Source organism: Eptatretus burgeri, chromosome 5, assembly GCF_056783735.1.
Source record: "Eptatretus burgeri isolate ZD-2024b chromosome 5, Ebu_testis_v1, whole genome shotgun sequence".
Lineage (NCBI taxonomy): Eukaryota > Metazoa > Chordata > Myxini > Myxiniformes > Myxinidae > Eptatretus > Eptatretus burgeri.
Window position 1 is genome coordinate 113,829,007 of NC_140965.1, and position 16,808 is coordinate 113,845,814.

The 16,808-nt window shown below is 47.5% G+C and overlaps 1 protein-coding gene and 1 long non-coding RNA gene across 3 annotated transcripts in view; both read left to right on the forward strand.

The window, feature by feature from the left end:
• The window catches only part of LOC147027194 (paxillin-like), a 70,799-nt gene that overhangs the window by 45,134 nt on the left and 8,857 nt on the right, over window positions 1-16,808 (forward strand). For both annotated transcript variants that reach the window (XM_085883393.1, XM_085883394.1), the window contains exons 6-9: window positions 8,190-8,351; window positions 8,455-8,628; window positions 10,814-10,895; window positions 16,272-16,420. In XM_085883393.1, the coding sequence (XP_085739519.1) occupies window positions 8,190-8,351; window positions 8,455-8,628; window positions 10,814-10,895; window positions 16,272-16,420 (567 nt within the window). The remainder of the gene's footprint in view (window positions 1-8,189; window positions 8,352-8,454; window positions 8,629-10,813; window positions 10,896-16,271; window positions 16,421-16,808) is intronic.
• LOC147027195 (uncharacterized) lies at window positions 13,083-15,591 on the forward strand. Its single transcript, XR_015058726.1, has 2 exons — window positions 13,083-13,812; window positions 14,265-15,591. It is a non-coding gene; the product is annotated as an uncharacterized LOC147027195 (long non-coding RNA).

Genomic DNA, 16,808 nt, shown 5'->3' on the forward strand with positions numbered 1-16,808 from the left:
GTCACGGGTGGACCTTTCGGTATCACCGCGATCGAGCCAATCAGCCCCCGCGTGGGATAGGGTTGCTCGCCAAATTCGACCTACCTAAGTACCCACGCGGAGGGTAGACCGGGCGATCGCACCTCGCCGCAGGTCGACTTCGGACACGGGCCACTTAAGCGACCCGTTCCGTACTATCAGAATAACCGAGCGGTGTTATCGTCGACCTCGACGGTTCGATTAATTATCGGGCGTATTCAGCCCACTACCAACCCTTTACGTGAAGCAAGATGAGGATTCAATGGAGGAAAAGACGAAGCGAAGCGGGAGAACAGTTCAACAATAAAGCACATTTATTCGCGGCACACGGGAAGCACACAAATACAATTCCACCAAATGCACACAAAAAAAGAAAACACAATTCCATTTACACAAAAAGCAAATATAAAAGTGAAAACACAGTGCAGAGCTAATACCGACTACCGAGCACACGGCAACACTTATACAATTCTACTTCACAGACGGCGCCGACAACACATACCCAAAACCAAGGAAAAGAAATACCCTCAAGAATGAGGCGGGCCTGAGGCCGAGACCGGGTCGCGCCTACCCGTCTGGTGATGAGACGCGGAGCGGCGATGGCGCCTCACTCCGCGGGCCTCGCGGACAGTGTCAGGCAGGGGGTGGGAAAAGGGGCCCCCTTGGTCGCACTATCTCAGCGCGGGGGAAACAGGAGGGGGTTGCTGATGCTCGGGGTATAGAGGATCTTTATTATCCCTGGTGTGCGTCTCCACCTCGGCCAGGTCGCGCTGCCGGCCTTCCTCGGGCGTGCAGCTCCCGGCACCGTCGCGAGCACCCCCTCGTCTGCCTTCGCCGCTGCCGCCTCTCCGCCTCTGGACTCTCCACCCTGGACTCTTCTTTGGGCTCTCCTCGTTCGACTCTCTTCAGCTTCTCCAGCTACTGCAGGCTTCGGGCTCCAGACTTCCACACGGCTCTGACTGACGAACACGGTCCTTTTATCCCTCCGTAGCTTCGCCTTTGACCCCCTCCCTTTGACCTTTCACCTCGCTCCCCATTGGCCCGAGAAAAAGTGGGCGTGAAGGCTTTTTGATCCACAAATTTGCATATATCGATCGTTCTGGAGGCAGGGCCAAATCGCCCCTCGCTCACCGATTGGACGGCAAAAAGTGGGCGTGTGTCGTTTTTGATCCGTTTTTGAAGCACAAAATCCGTGATTTTGTACACGCTGTTCGACGTGCGCCCTGCACGAGTCCAACACCGGTACCCACAGCGGGGCAAGAACGGTGGCGATGCTACGGTTGCGAGGTGTGACGTGAAGGTCGTGGCGGTTGTGGTGAAGCGGTGGTTGTGGTCGGTGGTTGATGTTGTGGTTGTGGTGGTAATCATGGCGGTTGGTCCAAAATAAAGATAGTAAAAGAAAAACGGCTATCCTGAAGAGTCGCAGCTCGCATAAATGACATGTATTCCCACTAGACAACGGGTTTGGACCTAACTACACATGCACTTACCGAGATACCTCACCTAAGGGACCTGAATGGTGGTTTGCGAATCTGGTAACCACAACACTACCCCCTCCCCTTTTTACAGACTCGTCCCGAGTCGTCAAATTTTCGTGTGCCATCACGTGTAGTTTTCCCCTAGTACATTTTACCTACGGATCCCTGAGTGCGACATTCATGGTATTCGTGTCCCCAAAATAAATAACCTGAGGGCTGCGTAACTACCTAAACAAACTCACTCACACGGACGACTTAAATAAAATTGCCGGCGCTAGACAGACATGCCGGGGGCGCACTCATATTTACAGTACATCTTAACCTTAACTTACAAATTTTACACTAAACCATGGCCCAGGATCAGTGAACTCTGCAAAAAGAAAGCAGTTAGCCGGGAGCCAGGCTGCCCGCATGCAGTCTCTGACTCAAACAATGCAGGTGACAGGGAACGTGGCTGGCTGCTCACACGCAGTCCAAGGCCTTCCCTTTTGAACTGAACGCAGTGAACCACAACGGTGCTTGGGCTGCACAACGCAGTCTCCGTGCCAGCTCAAGTGGCACACGCAATGAGCACAACGAATGGATGCATGAACGCAAACACGGTGCACGGGCCGCCACTGCAGGCCCGTGTTGTAGCTGCCAACAGGGCAGTTCTTGCAGCTTGCAAACTGTTGCCTTGCGGATCCTGGCGCACATGGAAATGAACAGGGGGGGCAAAGCAAAAATTGAACGGGGGCTGGTGAACGTGGGCAGTGGGTATGGCATGGCAAAGGTAGCAGGCAAACACAGCCCGCCGAAGAAGGCAGCTGCAGGCAAACACAGCCGGCAGACGAACTGGCCGGCACAGGCCTTGAAGTACCACAGCTGCAGATGATCCGGCCGGCACAGGCCTTGCAGCAACACAACAGCTGCCGATCAAGTTGGCCGGCCTCCGCCTTGAAGCAAAACACGGCCAGCCAATGAAGTTGGCCAGCCTTTTCCGTTCAGTGGAGGTTGGTGGAGGGAGTGCGGTGGTGCTGGCCACTTGGAAGGCGGGCTCGGACCTACCTACCTGTCTCCCTCCCACCTATCGCCTTTGCCTGTCACTGTACATACCCACTCCCTTAATTTGTCAAACCCCAATTTAGCCCCAACTTTTTTTTTTTTTTTCATTTTTACTCCCCCACTATAAATCGTCCCCAAACCCCCCTGTACTGTCCTTGTTCGGCTAACCTATCCTGTCACCTAACCTACTCCCAACCCCTACGTTCCCTTCCCGGAGGGGAATAAGGGAGAGCTAACGTCCTGTGTCGAGGCCCAACGAAGCCTCAGAATGGCCTCCCCAGAGTTCGGCGATCTATAACCAAAGTGGGTCCAGCGGCCCACAACGACAGCGAGGGGATGGATGGTGCGGAGGGGTACATCTCCTAATCTACCCTAACCATTTAACTGTTAAACTACCCCGGGGCTTTCAACAAGCGCCTCTCACTTAAACTATTGGTTCTATCAACCCAGATTCCCGTCGCCTGTGTTGGTGTCCTCACAATTTCGGGCCTCACCCCCCAATTTTCGCTCCGTGCCCTCACACGGTCTCCTGGCTGGGACACGTGGCTCCCTCTGGCAGGCACGACCCTCTGCCGAATCTCCCGCTATGGCACCCCCGGGCACTACACTGCCTCCGAGCCTACCAGCTCCCTAACACCGGGGAGTGCCCCCCATGGCACCTCCCCTGAAACGCACACGTGGCAGGCCGGCCTCCCGGGCCCCTTTCCGAGGGTCACCCGTGCCCACAACACTGCCCACGCGGCTAATGGCGCCCCGGGCCCCCGCACCAAGCAGGCGCACCCGTGCCCACTACTCTATCCCGGCCCCCCATGGGCCCATGGCCTACCACGGCCGACTAGCCTGGTGCCCGGGGTACCCACTCAGCGATACTCACCTTTCGCAGCCACGCTCCCAAGCCCGTCAACAGGGCTCCTGCACCCCTCCAAATGGGTCTCGAGCCTACTTTCCCACCAACAACAAAACGACCTCCATTTTTCAATTTGACTAACCCAGCTAACTCACTTTATACTGACCCCGGGGTCCCTTGGGCGGGAGTCACTCCTCCCCCCAATCACTCATCGCACCATGCATTCCCCATTCACTCCACTCACACAGACCCGCTGGCCTCACTCACTCAACAAGTACTCACCTCACAACTCACCAACTCTTCAACACACACACCGCTGAACTCTGCCATCCTCCTAACTACATCCCCTAACTAACTCGTGCTCCCACGTCGTCCCTTATACTACAGCACGTTCCTTTTAACACTACGTAGCTAAACTACGTCCCCTCTACACATTCACAGTCTGTCTCTGTCTCAAAATCATCTCATTTTATTTACCCAACCTGAATCTGGCTACAATCCCTCTAACTAATCCATTCCACGGACTCCATGAGGACTTACCCCTGCCCCATGAAGTCGGTCTAGCTAAGCTAACCCTTCCCCCTAACTAGTTTCCCATCCTGTGCCCACGGTAAGGGGGTCTTTCACCCCTTGCCCAGGAATCCTGTACACCCCAAAGTGAGGCTTGCTTTTTTTTTTTTTTTTCCCATGCGCAGCACCTGCGCGGCAACTCAGAGCTCGCGCACTTTGCACCTGCCCGTGACGTCATGCAGCTGCACGTGTTCCTCGTCCCTCCTTGGACGGTACCATCCAGCAGAGATACCCCTCCTGCCGGATTCCAACCCCACGTGCAGCCATGACGTCACCGTGCGCATAAAAAAAACACAAGCCCCACGTCTCGAGGGGTTCCCCACGCGAACACATGTGCTTTGCCCGTTGGAGCTTAACACACACGATCGCGCGGAGAACCCGTCCGGTCCAAATCCATTTACCTGCCTAAACTTTGTCCGTCCGCGGGATCGGCAAATCCACCGCGTGCGTTTCCGGACCGGGACTTCACTCTCGCAAGCGAGCACGTGGTGGTCTCGTGCGTTGCACAGCACGAACCGCGTGCTCACTGCTGGGCGAACCCGGCACGGTCCTCGAAACAACCACAGCCGCTACTCGGCTTTCTCTCCTCTGTCGCAGTCTCCGTCTCCATTCCACACACGCATACCTGCGTGTTACGACGCACACAGTCCACTCCATCACATTCACACCGGGAGACGCGGCTGCGTGCTCCCGCATGCCAACCGACATCTCCCTCTCATACCGCTCTCTCACACACGGTCTCCCTGGCACACAGCGACCTTGCACACGGCCGTTCACTCACGCGTGCGGGGGCACTCACCCGCGGTGCCTCACTCACACTCCGTGCCTCATCCACACACGCGGGGGCACTCACCCGCGGTACCTCACTCATACACACGGCGACACTCACACACGCGGTCTCTTCCACACACGGTGCCTCACCCACACACGCGGGGGCACTAACCCGCGGTGCCTCACTCACACTCCGTGCCTCATCCACACACGGCGTGCTGGGAAGCACGTACTCCGGCACACTCGCCACCACACCACTCACACGTGGTGCCTCACTCATACTGGCCGTTTCACTCACACACACGGCCTCACTCACACACGGTGCCTCATCCACACACGGCGTGCTGGGAAGCACGTACTCTGGCACCATCGCCACCACACCACTCACACACGGGGTCGCTTCCACACACGGGGACGCACTCACACCTTGCACCACACACACAGGGACAACCACCCTGGGGATTTGTGTCCCCACAAGGGTCTCCGGGGCCTCTACACCCCCCAAGCTCTCCGTGCACCCGTCCACAGCACTCGTCCCCTTAACCTCGCAAAGCACGACCGAACTCACCTGGTCGTGACTCGCCTCAAGGGGGCAGACTCCCTCCCCTCGTTCCTGGAGGAGGCCATCCAGGTGCTCGCACTGGGTCTCTACCCAGTCCGCCAGCTCACCCCCATTATCCTCCACTACCTCTGTGTGTGTGTGTGCGTCACTTACCCCGTCTTCATCGTGTAGTCTCTCCTCTATCGTTCCCTTCCCGGCTACCGTCACTGCCAACTCTTCACCCTTTACCTCCCTTGTCTCAACTATTATTTCCTTTGTCACGGCCTTCATGCCCGCCTGCAGGCATCGGCCCATGTTCTGCGTCTCACCCCGGAACTTTTTCATTTCCTCCTTCATGTTTGCTTCCATTCCGTTCATTTGCTGTCTATTCGCATCCATTTTCCTCATCAATGCCTCAAACATTTCCATCGTCCGATCCGTGGGCGAATTCGCACGTGGGGGCCGTTTGTCCGCCACCCCAGCCACTGCGCCCATTTCGAACTCTGGGTTCAGTTGGGGGAGTTCATGTTCCTGCACAATCAACATTTCCTGCTCGGGGATTCCATCCTGGACCATGGATCCTACATTACTACACATATACATTTCTAATACCCCCGGCTCTCGCTCGCCTTGAGACGCCATCTTGCTTCTCTTAAAGGGTTAATTTGCTCGCTCGTAATTTGGAGGGAATCGGGGGTCGCTTCTCTCACCCCTGGACCGATTCCCGTGAATTTCGCTGGAGACAGGAGAGCCTGTTGTCCCGCTCTCCAATACCAGTGCCGCGAGGAGGGCGATGAATTTGTATCGCACGACCTGACACCAGTGTTGCGGATTTCGCGCCCGCCGGCGTGCGACGGCCACGTAACTCGAATCGCGGCACGTCGCCCACCGGACGGACAATCCAGTCGTGACCCTCTCGGACTAACGCCGGGAACCAGTCACGGGTGGACCTTTCGGTATCACCGCGATCGAGCCAATCAGCCCCCGCGTGGGATAGGGTTGCTCGCCAAATTCGACCTACCTAAGTACCCACGCGGAGGGTAGACCGGGCGATCGCACCTCGCCGCAGGTCGACTTCGGACACGGGCCACTTAAGCGACCCGTTCCGTACTATCAGAATAACCGAGCGGTGTTATCGTCGACCTCGACGGTTCGATTAATTATCGGGCGTATTCAGCCCACTACCAACCCTTCACGTGAAGCAAGATGAGGATTCAATGGAGGAAAAGACGAAGCGAAGCGGGAGAACAGTTCAACAACAAAGCACATTTATTCGCGGCACACGGGAAGCACACAAATACAATTCCACCAAATGCACACAAAAAAAAGAAAACACAATTCCATTTACACAAAAAGCAAATATAAAAGTGAAAACACAGTGCAGAGCTAATACCGACTACCGAGCACACGGCAACACTTATACAATTCTACTTCACAGACGGCGCCGACAACACATACCCAAAACCAAGGAAAAGAAATACCCTCAAGAATGAGGTGGGCCTGAGGCCGAGACCGGGTCGCGCCTACCCGTCTGGTGATGAGACGCGGAGCGGCGATGGCGCCTCACTCCGCGGGCCTCGCGGACAGTGTCAGGCAGGGGGTGGGAAAAGGGGCCCCCTTGGTCGCACTATCTCAGCGCGGGGGGAAACAGGAGGGGGTTGCTGATGCTCGGGGTATAGAGGATCTTTATTATCCCTGGTGTGCGTCTCCACCTCAGCCAGGTCGCGCTGCCGGCCTTCCTCGGGCGTGCAGCTCCCGGCACCGTCGCGAGCACCCCCTCGTCTGCCTTCGCCGCTGCCGCCTCTCCGCCTCTGGACTCTCCACCCTGGACTCTTCTTTGGGCTCTCCTCGTTCGACTCTCTTCAGCTTCTCCAGCTACTGCAGGCTTCGGGCTCCAGACTTCCACACGGCTCTGACTGACGAACACGGTCCTTTTATCCCCCCCGTAGCTTCGCCTTTGACCCCCTCCCTTTGACCTTTCACCTCGCTCCCCATTGGCCCGAGAAAAAGTGGGCGTGAAGGCTTTTAGATCCACAAATTTGCATATATCGATCGTTCTGGAGGCGGGGCCAAATCGCCCCTCGCTCACCGATTGGACGGCAAAAAGTGGGCGTGTGTCGTTTTTGATCCGTTTTTGAAGCACAAAATCCGTGATTTTGTACACGCTGTTCGACGCGCGCTCTGCACGAATCCAACACCGGTACCCACAGCGGGGCAAGAACGGTGGCGATGCTACGGTTGCGAGGTGTGACGTGAAGGTCGTGGCGGTTGTGGTGAAGCGGTGGTTGTGGTCGGTGGTTGATGTTGTGGTTGTGGTGGTAATCATGGCGGTTGGTCCAAAATAAAGATAGTAAAAGAAAAACGGCTATCCTGAAGAGTCGCAGCTCGCATAAATGACATGTATTCCCACTAGACAACGGGTTTGGACCTAACTACACATGCACTTACCGAGATACCTCACCTACGGGACCTGAATGGTGGTTTGCGAATCTGGTAACCACAACAATATGTTAGGCTACTCGTGTGACAAATTTGGTGCTTTCCTCACAAAATTCACAATTGTTATGCTAAGTTTCCCCACTATAAACAAAATTTTCTCTTCATTTAAATATTAGCAAAGGTACGCAGCATTGCGGGACAAGGATGAGGGATGTTTTCTCCAGATTTTCAGCCTGTTTTTTTTGGTTTTAATTGAATAAGCCCGTTAGTTATCTTCAAAAGGAGTGTTTTAATTAACCCAAATATAAATTTTTCATCCGCGCACTCCCTTGGAGTTCCCTGAGTATGCGTGCAAAGTTCCGGGCCACTAGATCTCATGGTTTTGGAGTTATGGAGGAGACACACTGAAACACTGACATTTTTTATTACAGATAATTATCCTTCGACATAAAATAACACAAAATTTATCATTCGTTTCTAGGTTTCTACCCCTGAAGTGAAATCTTCCCCGGAAAATTCACTCTCCCAGAGTACGAAGCTTAGTTCCATGTTGGACAATCTTCAATCTGACCTCCATCGCCAAGGGGTCACAACCCAGGCCAAGGGAATTTGTGCTGCCTGCAATAAGCCTATCATTGGACACGTGAGTCGATTTCTCGGTAATCCGTTCATGGAATTTAATTTTGTCGATAAATTGGGCCGATGTGGTTAGAACGTAAAAAAAAAAAATTAGGTCTTTCTTCCAGGTTCTTACAGCAATGGGAAGACCATGGCATCCAGAACACTTTGTGTGTGCTCACTGCTCGACTGAGATGGGAACCAAGAATTTCTTTGAGCACAATGGCCAGCCCTATTGTGAAAAAGACTACTACATGCTCTTTTCTCCTCAATGTGCATTCTGCCAAGGTCCAATTATAGATGTGAGGATTTCCCATTGTTACTGTAATTGTATGCTTAATTATTATGCCTGTTATTAGTTGTTATCTTATTTTACAGATTATTATCAGAGAGGCCATTATCGTATGCTGCCTTGGCTGCACTCCACCCTCCACTGGGTGAGGACATGTGACATCCCTATGGAAAGCCACATGCTGACACTGTGGGTTGAAGGAAGCCAGAAGACAGTGAAGAAGGTGGACTTGTATTCAACAGGCAGAACGCTTGTGCCACAGATACGGCCCTGACCTCTTGCTTCATTGGTTACGGAGAAGTAGCAGCACATCCAAAGTTGTGTGGCTGAGCCGGAATACAAAATATAATGTTGAATACAAATCAAATTGTTGATCAGAGATCAGGCCATTTGAGAACAGTGGCACGAATGGCATCTGGGCCTGTCACTGATGCAGAGTAAAGCAAGGCTGGGAAAGGTTTACTACATCTTTTCAGCTATAAATAAGTTTCAGTGTCAAGGAGGCAGTGGGTTACGAATCGGCAAGTTGGTGATAGGGATGAGTTGGGTATATGAGCTTTAAAGGCAAATATTGAGTTAGACACTTTGCCTTATCTCAAGCAAAGTGAGCTGTGGTGCTGTTTTTGAGGTGACTAAGTTGATGGTGGGTTAGCGTGCACAAGAGAAAGATTTAACAGGCTACACCAGGACTTTGATGAAGCAGGTAGTTTGGAGAGTTTGGTGTTAAGGTTTTCCAGACGATGTTTCGAACCTGCATGAGGATGGATATATTTGTTTTGCGAGAATCACAACGTCACCTAAGATTGCCCCGGTGATGACAACACGACTGCTTGATAACAACAACCTCAACACAGGATTTGCTGGACCAGGACCTAGAGGATGCATGTTAGCTGGAGATGAGACGGGATAAAGCTGTGCTTGAGAAAGAGAGCTGGCTTCGGTGAAATATTTTGCAGACCGAGTCAATGCCAGATGCCAAGGAGTCGGAAGACGATCCTTTTCAGACAGGTGACAGTCCCTACCAGCCATCCTAAGGAAACGGCCATACTCTCTGCTGTTGTGAGAGCTCTCCAACATCAGTCAGAGATACTTGTACTTTTTCAAGAACATTTTCAGAGGTCTCAAGCAATGATTAGAGGAGGAACAAGAGAGGGGGGGGGTTATGTCTAATGGTGGTTCTTACCGGATCTGGGAGGGAGGACATTCCATGGTTAACGATCTAGTTGGGATGTTCACAGATTGGCCTTGGTTTGGCTTTGGTTGCAGGGTCATGTCTGGTTGTTGCAGTACCGACTACCAGAAAACTGGAAAGATGGTGGTGAGGAAAAGTGAGTTGAAATAGGGGAAATAGGGGAAAGGAGGAATAATACAAAAATGTATTAGTCCTCATTTCCTCCTTGTGTGTGCGTATTTCCGAAATACCCCTTTTTTAATTTGTAAACCTGCTGCCCCTTTATCATTCAGCTCCTCCATGAGCCTACATCCTTGTATAAAATTAATGTTTTATTCCCCTCCATCTTTCTTCATTCCTTCCTTCTCCTCCCACATTCCCTCTCCTCTTTCAATTGACTGGCCTCCACATTCCCCTTTCCATTCCAACCACCCTCACATCACAAATGCACATAAATTATTACATACATCTTTTTCCCCAATTTTCTGACACTCCTCCGATGAATTCCTTCATCTTTTGTACATATTACTCATAACAGAAGTGCCTGGCATTGCCGGACAACCCCAGGTCCCTCCTCATTCCCCTTCCCCTTTCTCCTCCCATCCCTTCCCCTCCCTCCTCCTCCCACCCTCCCTCAGGACTCCTACACCCCTTCCCCTGCCTCCCCTGATTAGTGTAGGTTGGCTTTGGGGTTTCCCACTCTCTGGGTCCATGTACAGTGCAAGAATGCAAGTTATCTCCACATCTGACTTGTAATACCCTCTGCCACCACCAATGGGTGGCACGACACAATACACATTTGCATAGATAATTTTGGTCGACCTTCCCTCCCGAACCCAGGTGAATACAGATGAAACCAAGTAGCGCAGGTTCAGCACGAGGTCGAACTTGGTCCATGTGCCAAGTTTGGTGACAATTGGCCCAGTAGTTTTGGCGTGATTGGTGTTACACCCAGACAGACAGAAAATGACATTTATTTATGAGATTATTAACATTCTTTTTTCTCACTTTGTTTTGTACCTAGAAAGTAGTTACTGCATTGGAGAAAACTTGGCATCCAGAGCACTTCCTTTGTGCAGCCTGTGGAAACAATTTTGGAGAAGAAGGTTTGTTTGTTTAGCTTCGCCCATCCCGAAGGGGTGTGTGTGTGTGTGTGTGTGTGTGCGTGCGTGCGTGCGTGCGTGCGTGTGTGTGTGTGTGATTGGTTGTTATCTAAACATGTGGGTTTCAGAAGGTGGAATGGAGTCCACCTAGGTCACAAAGTATCCACCTCCGTTTCAGTGAGGGATCACGATTCATGGACCAATTTGTGAAGTTTTCTTGTTCTCAAAGTTTTGTTCTGAGGGATCTTTTGAGGATTGTCACCGAGCCCCGACAGCTACCAACTGTAATTTGTTTGTAGTAGTATTCGCAGTGATGGTTTTTAATATCACCATAAGGTTCTTTTTCATCATTCCTGTTTCTCCAACTATCGTTGGTACAATTTCGGCGCTCTTAAACTTCCAGGATCTTTTCACTTCATTTTTGAGATCTTGGTATTTGGACATTTTCTTGATTTTACGTTGATTTGGTCAAAATCGTTGAGTACTGACACATCATCTAGAAATGCCCTCTTTTTTTTATACCTCAATCCTATATCTGGTGACCATCCTTTGTTTTCCATGTTACGCTCGATGGTATCACCAGGTCATACGTGAGCATCACTTTCTTGTTTTCAGTGATTACTTTTGGTTCATGTTTCCATGAGTTTTCTGGAACTGGGATTTTGAGATTTTTGCGGATGTGCCAGTGGATTACCCTACATACCTAGTTGTGCCCTTCTGTGTACAGTTGTTCTGATATGAGTTTTGTTTACATCCCGATAGGAGGTGGCTCGTAGTTTATGTTTCCACCTTGCAGAACCTGCACGTGTCCGATTGACTCACTCCCACCACTTTCTTAAAGCAATTGGTCCTGGGCATTTATAATGATTTGTTCTCCATCCAAGTTCAGCAATCAAAATGTAACGGTTTGACCTCTTCTTAGCCATTCCAAGGAGCCTTCTTTAACTATTCCCAATCTGTCCAACTTTTTTTCTTTGTACCTTCCTGCTCTTTTGTCGTTTTCCCAGTTGTCAGAGTATATCTGTTGATATTTCATTTTATATTTTTCTTTGGTCTGTTTTTGTAATTGTTGCTGTTTTTTGTTGCCGTTTCAGTTTCATGCATGACATCTTTCATTCGCACCTGTCTTTGGATTTTGCTAGGTGGGTTAGGGATACCTTCTCTGGTTTGTTGTCTTCATGTTTGCTTGCAAATTGGATTAGGTAGTTTGTTGCACTTTTCACGTATTCAGCCAATCCACCAGTTTTCATTCTGTGCACTTGCTTGAGCTCCATCAGGCCGCGACCTCGTTCTCGTCTCAGCAGGTACATTCTTGGGATTCATTGATTTTTATAAAACATTTTGGGGATCATGATGAGTTTCCTTGTTTTGATATCCAGTATACTGATTTCTATTTGTGGCCAGTTTATTATCCCGCAGCTGTATTGGAATACTGGTTTTGCGAGTTGGTTTGTGGCTTTTGATTTTGTTCCTTGGAGAAAGGTATGTTTTCAGGATCCCGCCTCATTCTACGCAGGTATTCCTTGGAAAAATGTTTTCCACATTTTTTTTTGGCCCTCTTCTACTCCGAGGTATTTTATGATGCCTTGCTTTCTGGATCCTGTATTGTTGTGTCTCTATCGATTTTTACGTTGTCTATTTTTGTTGGTCTTCCGAGTACGAATGTGCACTTGACACACTTATCCAAGGCAAGTTCCATGTGAATGACGTCAGTTTACCGTTTCACTAATTTCAGTTGTTCTACCTATTTTTTGTCACTCGGTGCAGTGTTTTAAATCATCCAGTACAGTAGATGTGTCACCTTTCTTGTTTCGTGTGTGTGTGTGTGTGTGTGTGTGTGTGTGTGTGTGTGTGTGTGTGTGTGTGTGTGTGTGTGTGTGTGTGTGTGTGTGTGTGTGTGTGTGTGTGTGTGTGTGTGTGCGCGCGCGCACGCGCACAAACTTTAATGTCATTCCCAAATTAAATAGTTCAACAAAGTTGTCTAATATAACAACAACATTTCAAAATCGAATTTAACTGCAAGGTGATTTTTTTTGTTTAGCTTGAATATGCATGATGTCCAAATTAGGAATGATTACTCCTGTGTTTTATGATATTTCTATTATCTCTTCCCCTGTATCTGTCTGTCCGTCTGTGTGTTGCTTTCCAAAGGTCGATCTTTTCCTGTCTCGACTCCTTATAGAGGTTTGTCTCTGTGTGATTGGTATCCTGCTAGTTCACATATAAATTAATTAATAGCGAATGCAGTGAGCTTCATACTTAACTCGTGTACATGAGAGAATAGGAAACAACAACAACAACAACAACAACAACAACATAACACCTTGGCAATTTGGAATCCGGGTCGTTGGCTATGAACCTTTTGCTTCCGGTTTTGTTAAACGCTGTGCGGTGTATAAACACGATTGGATTTTATTTCTATCTTGTGAATATTACTTAACGCATGCACATGAGAGAATAGGAAACAACAACAACAACAACAACAACACAATACCATGGCAATTTGGAATCCGTGTCGTTGGCTATGACCCTTTTGCTTCCGTTTTATTATTGCTTCTGGTTTTTTTTTTTTTGTTTCGGGTTTTTGTCATGGGGAATGATGTGTCCCGGGAGATAAAGGCATCGTCGGAGACATGAAAGACACAAATATCAGACATGGTGTATATTTCCTCCACTGATTTTAATAAAGACATCTCCCGCTTCATCAAAAAATAATTTTTAATCGTGATTTACATTATTTGATCGCTGATCCCGAATCCAGGCCGAAGTAACCGGAAATTGCGTCTACAGTTGTGAACAAGTTTTAGGTAAAGTCAGAAGGGAATGCAAGAAGAATTCTACGTTCGCTTCTAGCATTTTGTTTTTTTAGATGAGATCCTGTTCTTGGCGATGTAGTTGTCGTTGTGAAGGTAATGTTGAGGTAATATACACACATATATAATATATATATATATATATATATATATATATATATATATATATATATATATATATATATATGTGTGTGTGTGTGTATATGTTTTTAGATGAGATCCTGTTCTAGGCGGTGTAGTTGTTGTTGTGAAGGTAATGTTGAGGTAATATATATTTTTTCAGATGAGATCCTGTTCTCGGCGGTATAGTTGTTGTTGTGAAGGTAATGTTGAGGTAATATTAATTTTTTTTAGATGAGATCCTGTTCTAGGCTGTGTAGTTGTTGTTGTGAAGGTAATGTTGAGGTAATATTAATTTTTTTTAGATGAGATCCTGTTCTAGGCGGTGTAGTTGTTGTTGTGAAGGTAATGTTGAGGTAATATTTATTTTTTTAGATGAGATCCTGTTCTAAGCGGTGTGGTTGTCGTTGTGAAGGTAATGTTGAGGTATAATGTTGAGGTAATATTAATTTTTTCAGATGAGATCCTGTTCTAGGCTGTGTAGTTGTTGTTGTGAAGGTAATGTTGAGGTAATATTAATTTTTTTTTAGATGAGATCCTGTTCTTTGCGGTGTAGTTGTCGTTGTGAAGGTAATGTTGAGGTAATATTAATTTTTTTTCGATGAGATCCTGTTCTAGGCGGTGTAGTTGTTGTTGTGAAGGTAATGTTGAGGTATAATGTTGAGGTAATATTAATATTTTTTAGATGAGATCCTGTTCTTTGCGGTGTAGTTGTCGTTGTGAAGGTAATGTTGAGGTAATATTAAATTTTTTTAGGTGAGATCCTGTTCTTGGCGGTGTTGTTGTTGTGAAGGTAATGTTGAGGTAATATATCTTTTTTTTTCGATGAGATCCTGTTCTAGGCGGTGTAGTTGTTGTTGTGAAGGTAATGTTGAGGTATAATGTTGAGGTAATATTTATTTTTTTAGATGAGATCCTGTTCTAAGCGGTGTGGTTGTCGTTGTGAAGGTAATGTTGAGGTAATATTAATTTTTTCAGATGAGATCCTGTTCTAGGCTGTGTAGTTGTTGTTGTGAAGGTAATGTTGAGGTAATATTAATTTTTTTTTAGATGAGATCCTGTTCTTTGCGGTGTAGTTGTCGTGAAGGTAATGTTGAGGTAATATTAATTTTTTTTCGATGAGATCCTGTTCTAGGCGGTGTAGTTGTTGTTGTGAAGGTAATGTTGAGGTATAATGTTGAGGTAATATTAATATTTTTTAGATGAGATCCTGTTCTTTGCGGTGTAGTTGTCGTTGTGAAGGTAATGTTGAGGTAATATTAAATTTTTTTAGGTGAGATCCTGTTCTTGGCGGTGTTGTTGTTGTGAAGGTAATGTTGAGGTAATATATCTTTTTTTTTCGATGAGATCCTGTTCTAGGCGGTGTAGTTATTGTCAAGGTGATGTTGAGATAATATATATTTTTTCAGAAGAGATCCTGTTCTCGGCGGTATAGTTGTTGTTGTGAAGGTAATGTTGAGGTAATATTTTTTTTTTTAGACGAGATCCTGTTCTAGGTGGTGTAGTTGTTGTTGTGACGGTGATGTTGAGGTAATATATTTTTTCAGATGAGATCCTGTTCTCGGCGGTGTAGTTGTTGTTGTGACGGTGATGTTGAGGTAATATATATTTTTCAGATGAGATCCTGTTCTAGGCAGTGTAGTTGTTGTTGTGAAGGTAATGTTGAGGTATAATGTTGAGGTAATATTTATTTTTTTAGATGAGATCCTGTTCTAGGTGGTGTAGTTGTTGTTGTGACGGTGATGATGAGGTAATATATATTTTTTCAGATGAGATCCTGTTCTCGGCGGTGTAGTTGTTGTTGTGAAGGTAATGTTGAGGTAATATTTATTTTTTTAGATGAGATCCTGTTCTAGGCGGTGTGGTTGTCGTTGTGAAGGTAATGTTGAGGTATAATGTTGAGGTAATATATATTTTTTCAGATGAGATCCTGTTGTAGGCGGTGTAGTTGTTGTTGTTCAGGTAATGTTGAGGTAATATGCAGTAGTGTTATCACGGTTATAGAAATGCACAAATAATTAATTCGATCTTTTGTATACCCAATCACACCTTTATGACTAAAAAATTAACAACAAAACTAGAGAGTAAATACTCTAGCAGTTTTAAGTCTCCCTAATTTTATAATAAAGATATCTCGCGCATCATCAAAAAATATTTTTTAATCGTGATTTACATTATTTGATCGCTGATCCCGAATCCAGGCCGAAGTAACCGGAAATTGCAGCATCGAATGTAAGAAGAATCCTACGTTAGCTTCTCGGCTTTGCCTATTCCATATTATTTCACTTTCACTCCTCGTTTTGTTTACATTTTGACTTATTTACTGGGACTAGGTTAAAAAAAAAAGACGACATACGACCAATAAATTATTCAAATCTGTCCTTTCATTTTTGGATCTTTAACCAATCCCCAACTACTGAACTAACTTTTGGGTTTTCCCCTGTAGGGTTCCATGAAAAGGAGGGGAAGCCCTACTGCCACAGTTGTTTCCTGGAAGTTGTGAGCTTCCTTTGTGCTGGCTGCTCCACTCCAATCCTCGACAACTACATCGCAGCCATCAATGCCTATTGGCACCCACATTGCTTTGTCTGCAGGGTAAGTCGATCAAAGTTTGAAGTTTTTAATGCACATTTTATCAGCAGCACGTGTATTTTGTTTACACATACAATGCTACTGTTTGATCACAATTTGTAAATGCTTGAAAATATTTAAACTCTTTATACGTACGAGTTCTGACCTCCACTTGTCATCTTTTAGCCATTAAAATTTTAAAATGTAAATTACGAGTTTTGGGGGACTGGATCTGAAATTAATTGGGGTTTTTTTTTTGGTGTACAGTATCCCTAAACATGCAACTGCTGCTCTGCTCTTCTTCTTTCATACGCAACACAAGGCTGTGGGATAGCAACATTGGTTGAGGGCAGGGGTGTGCCGCTGATGCAATGACCTCTCTCGGTTAGGGCAGGAATTTGAAATTTGTTCA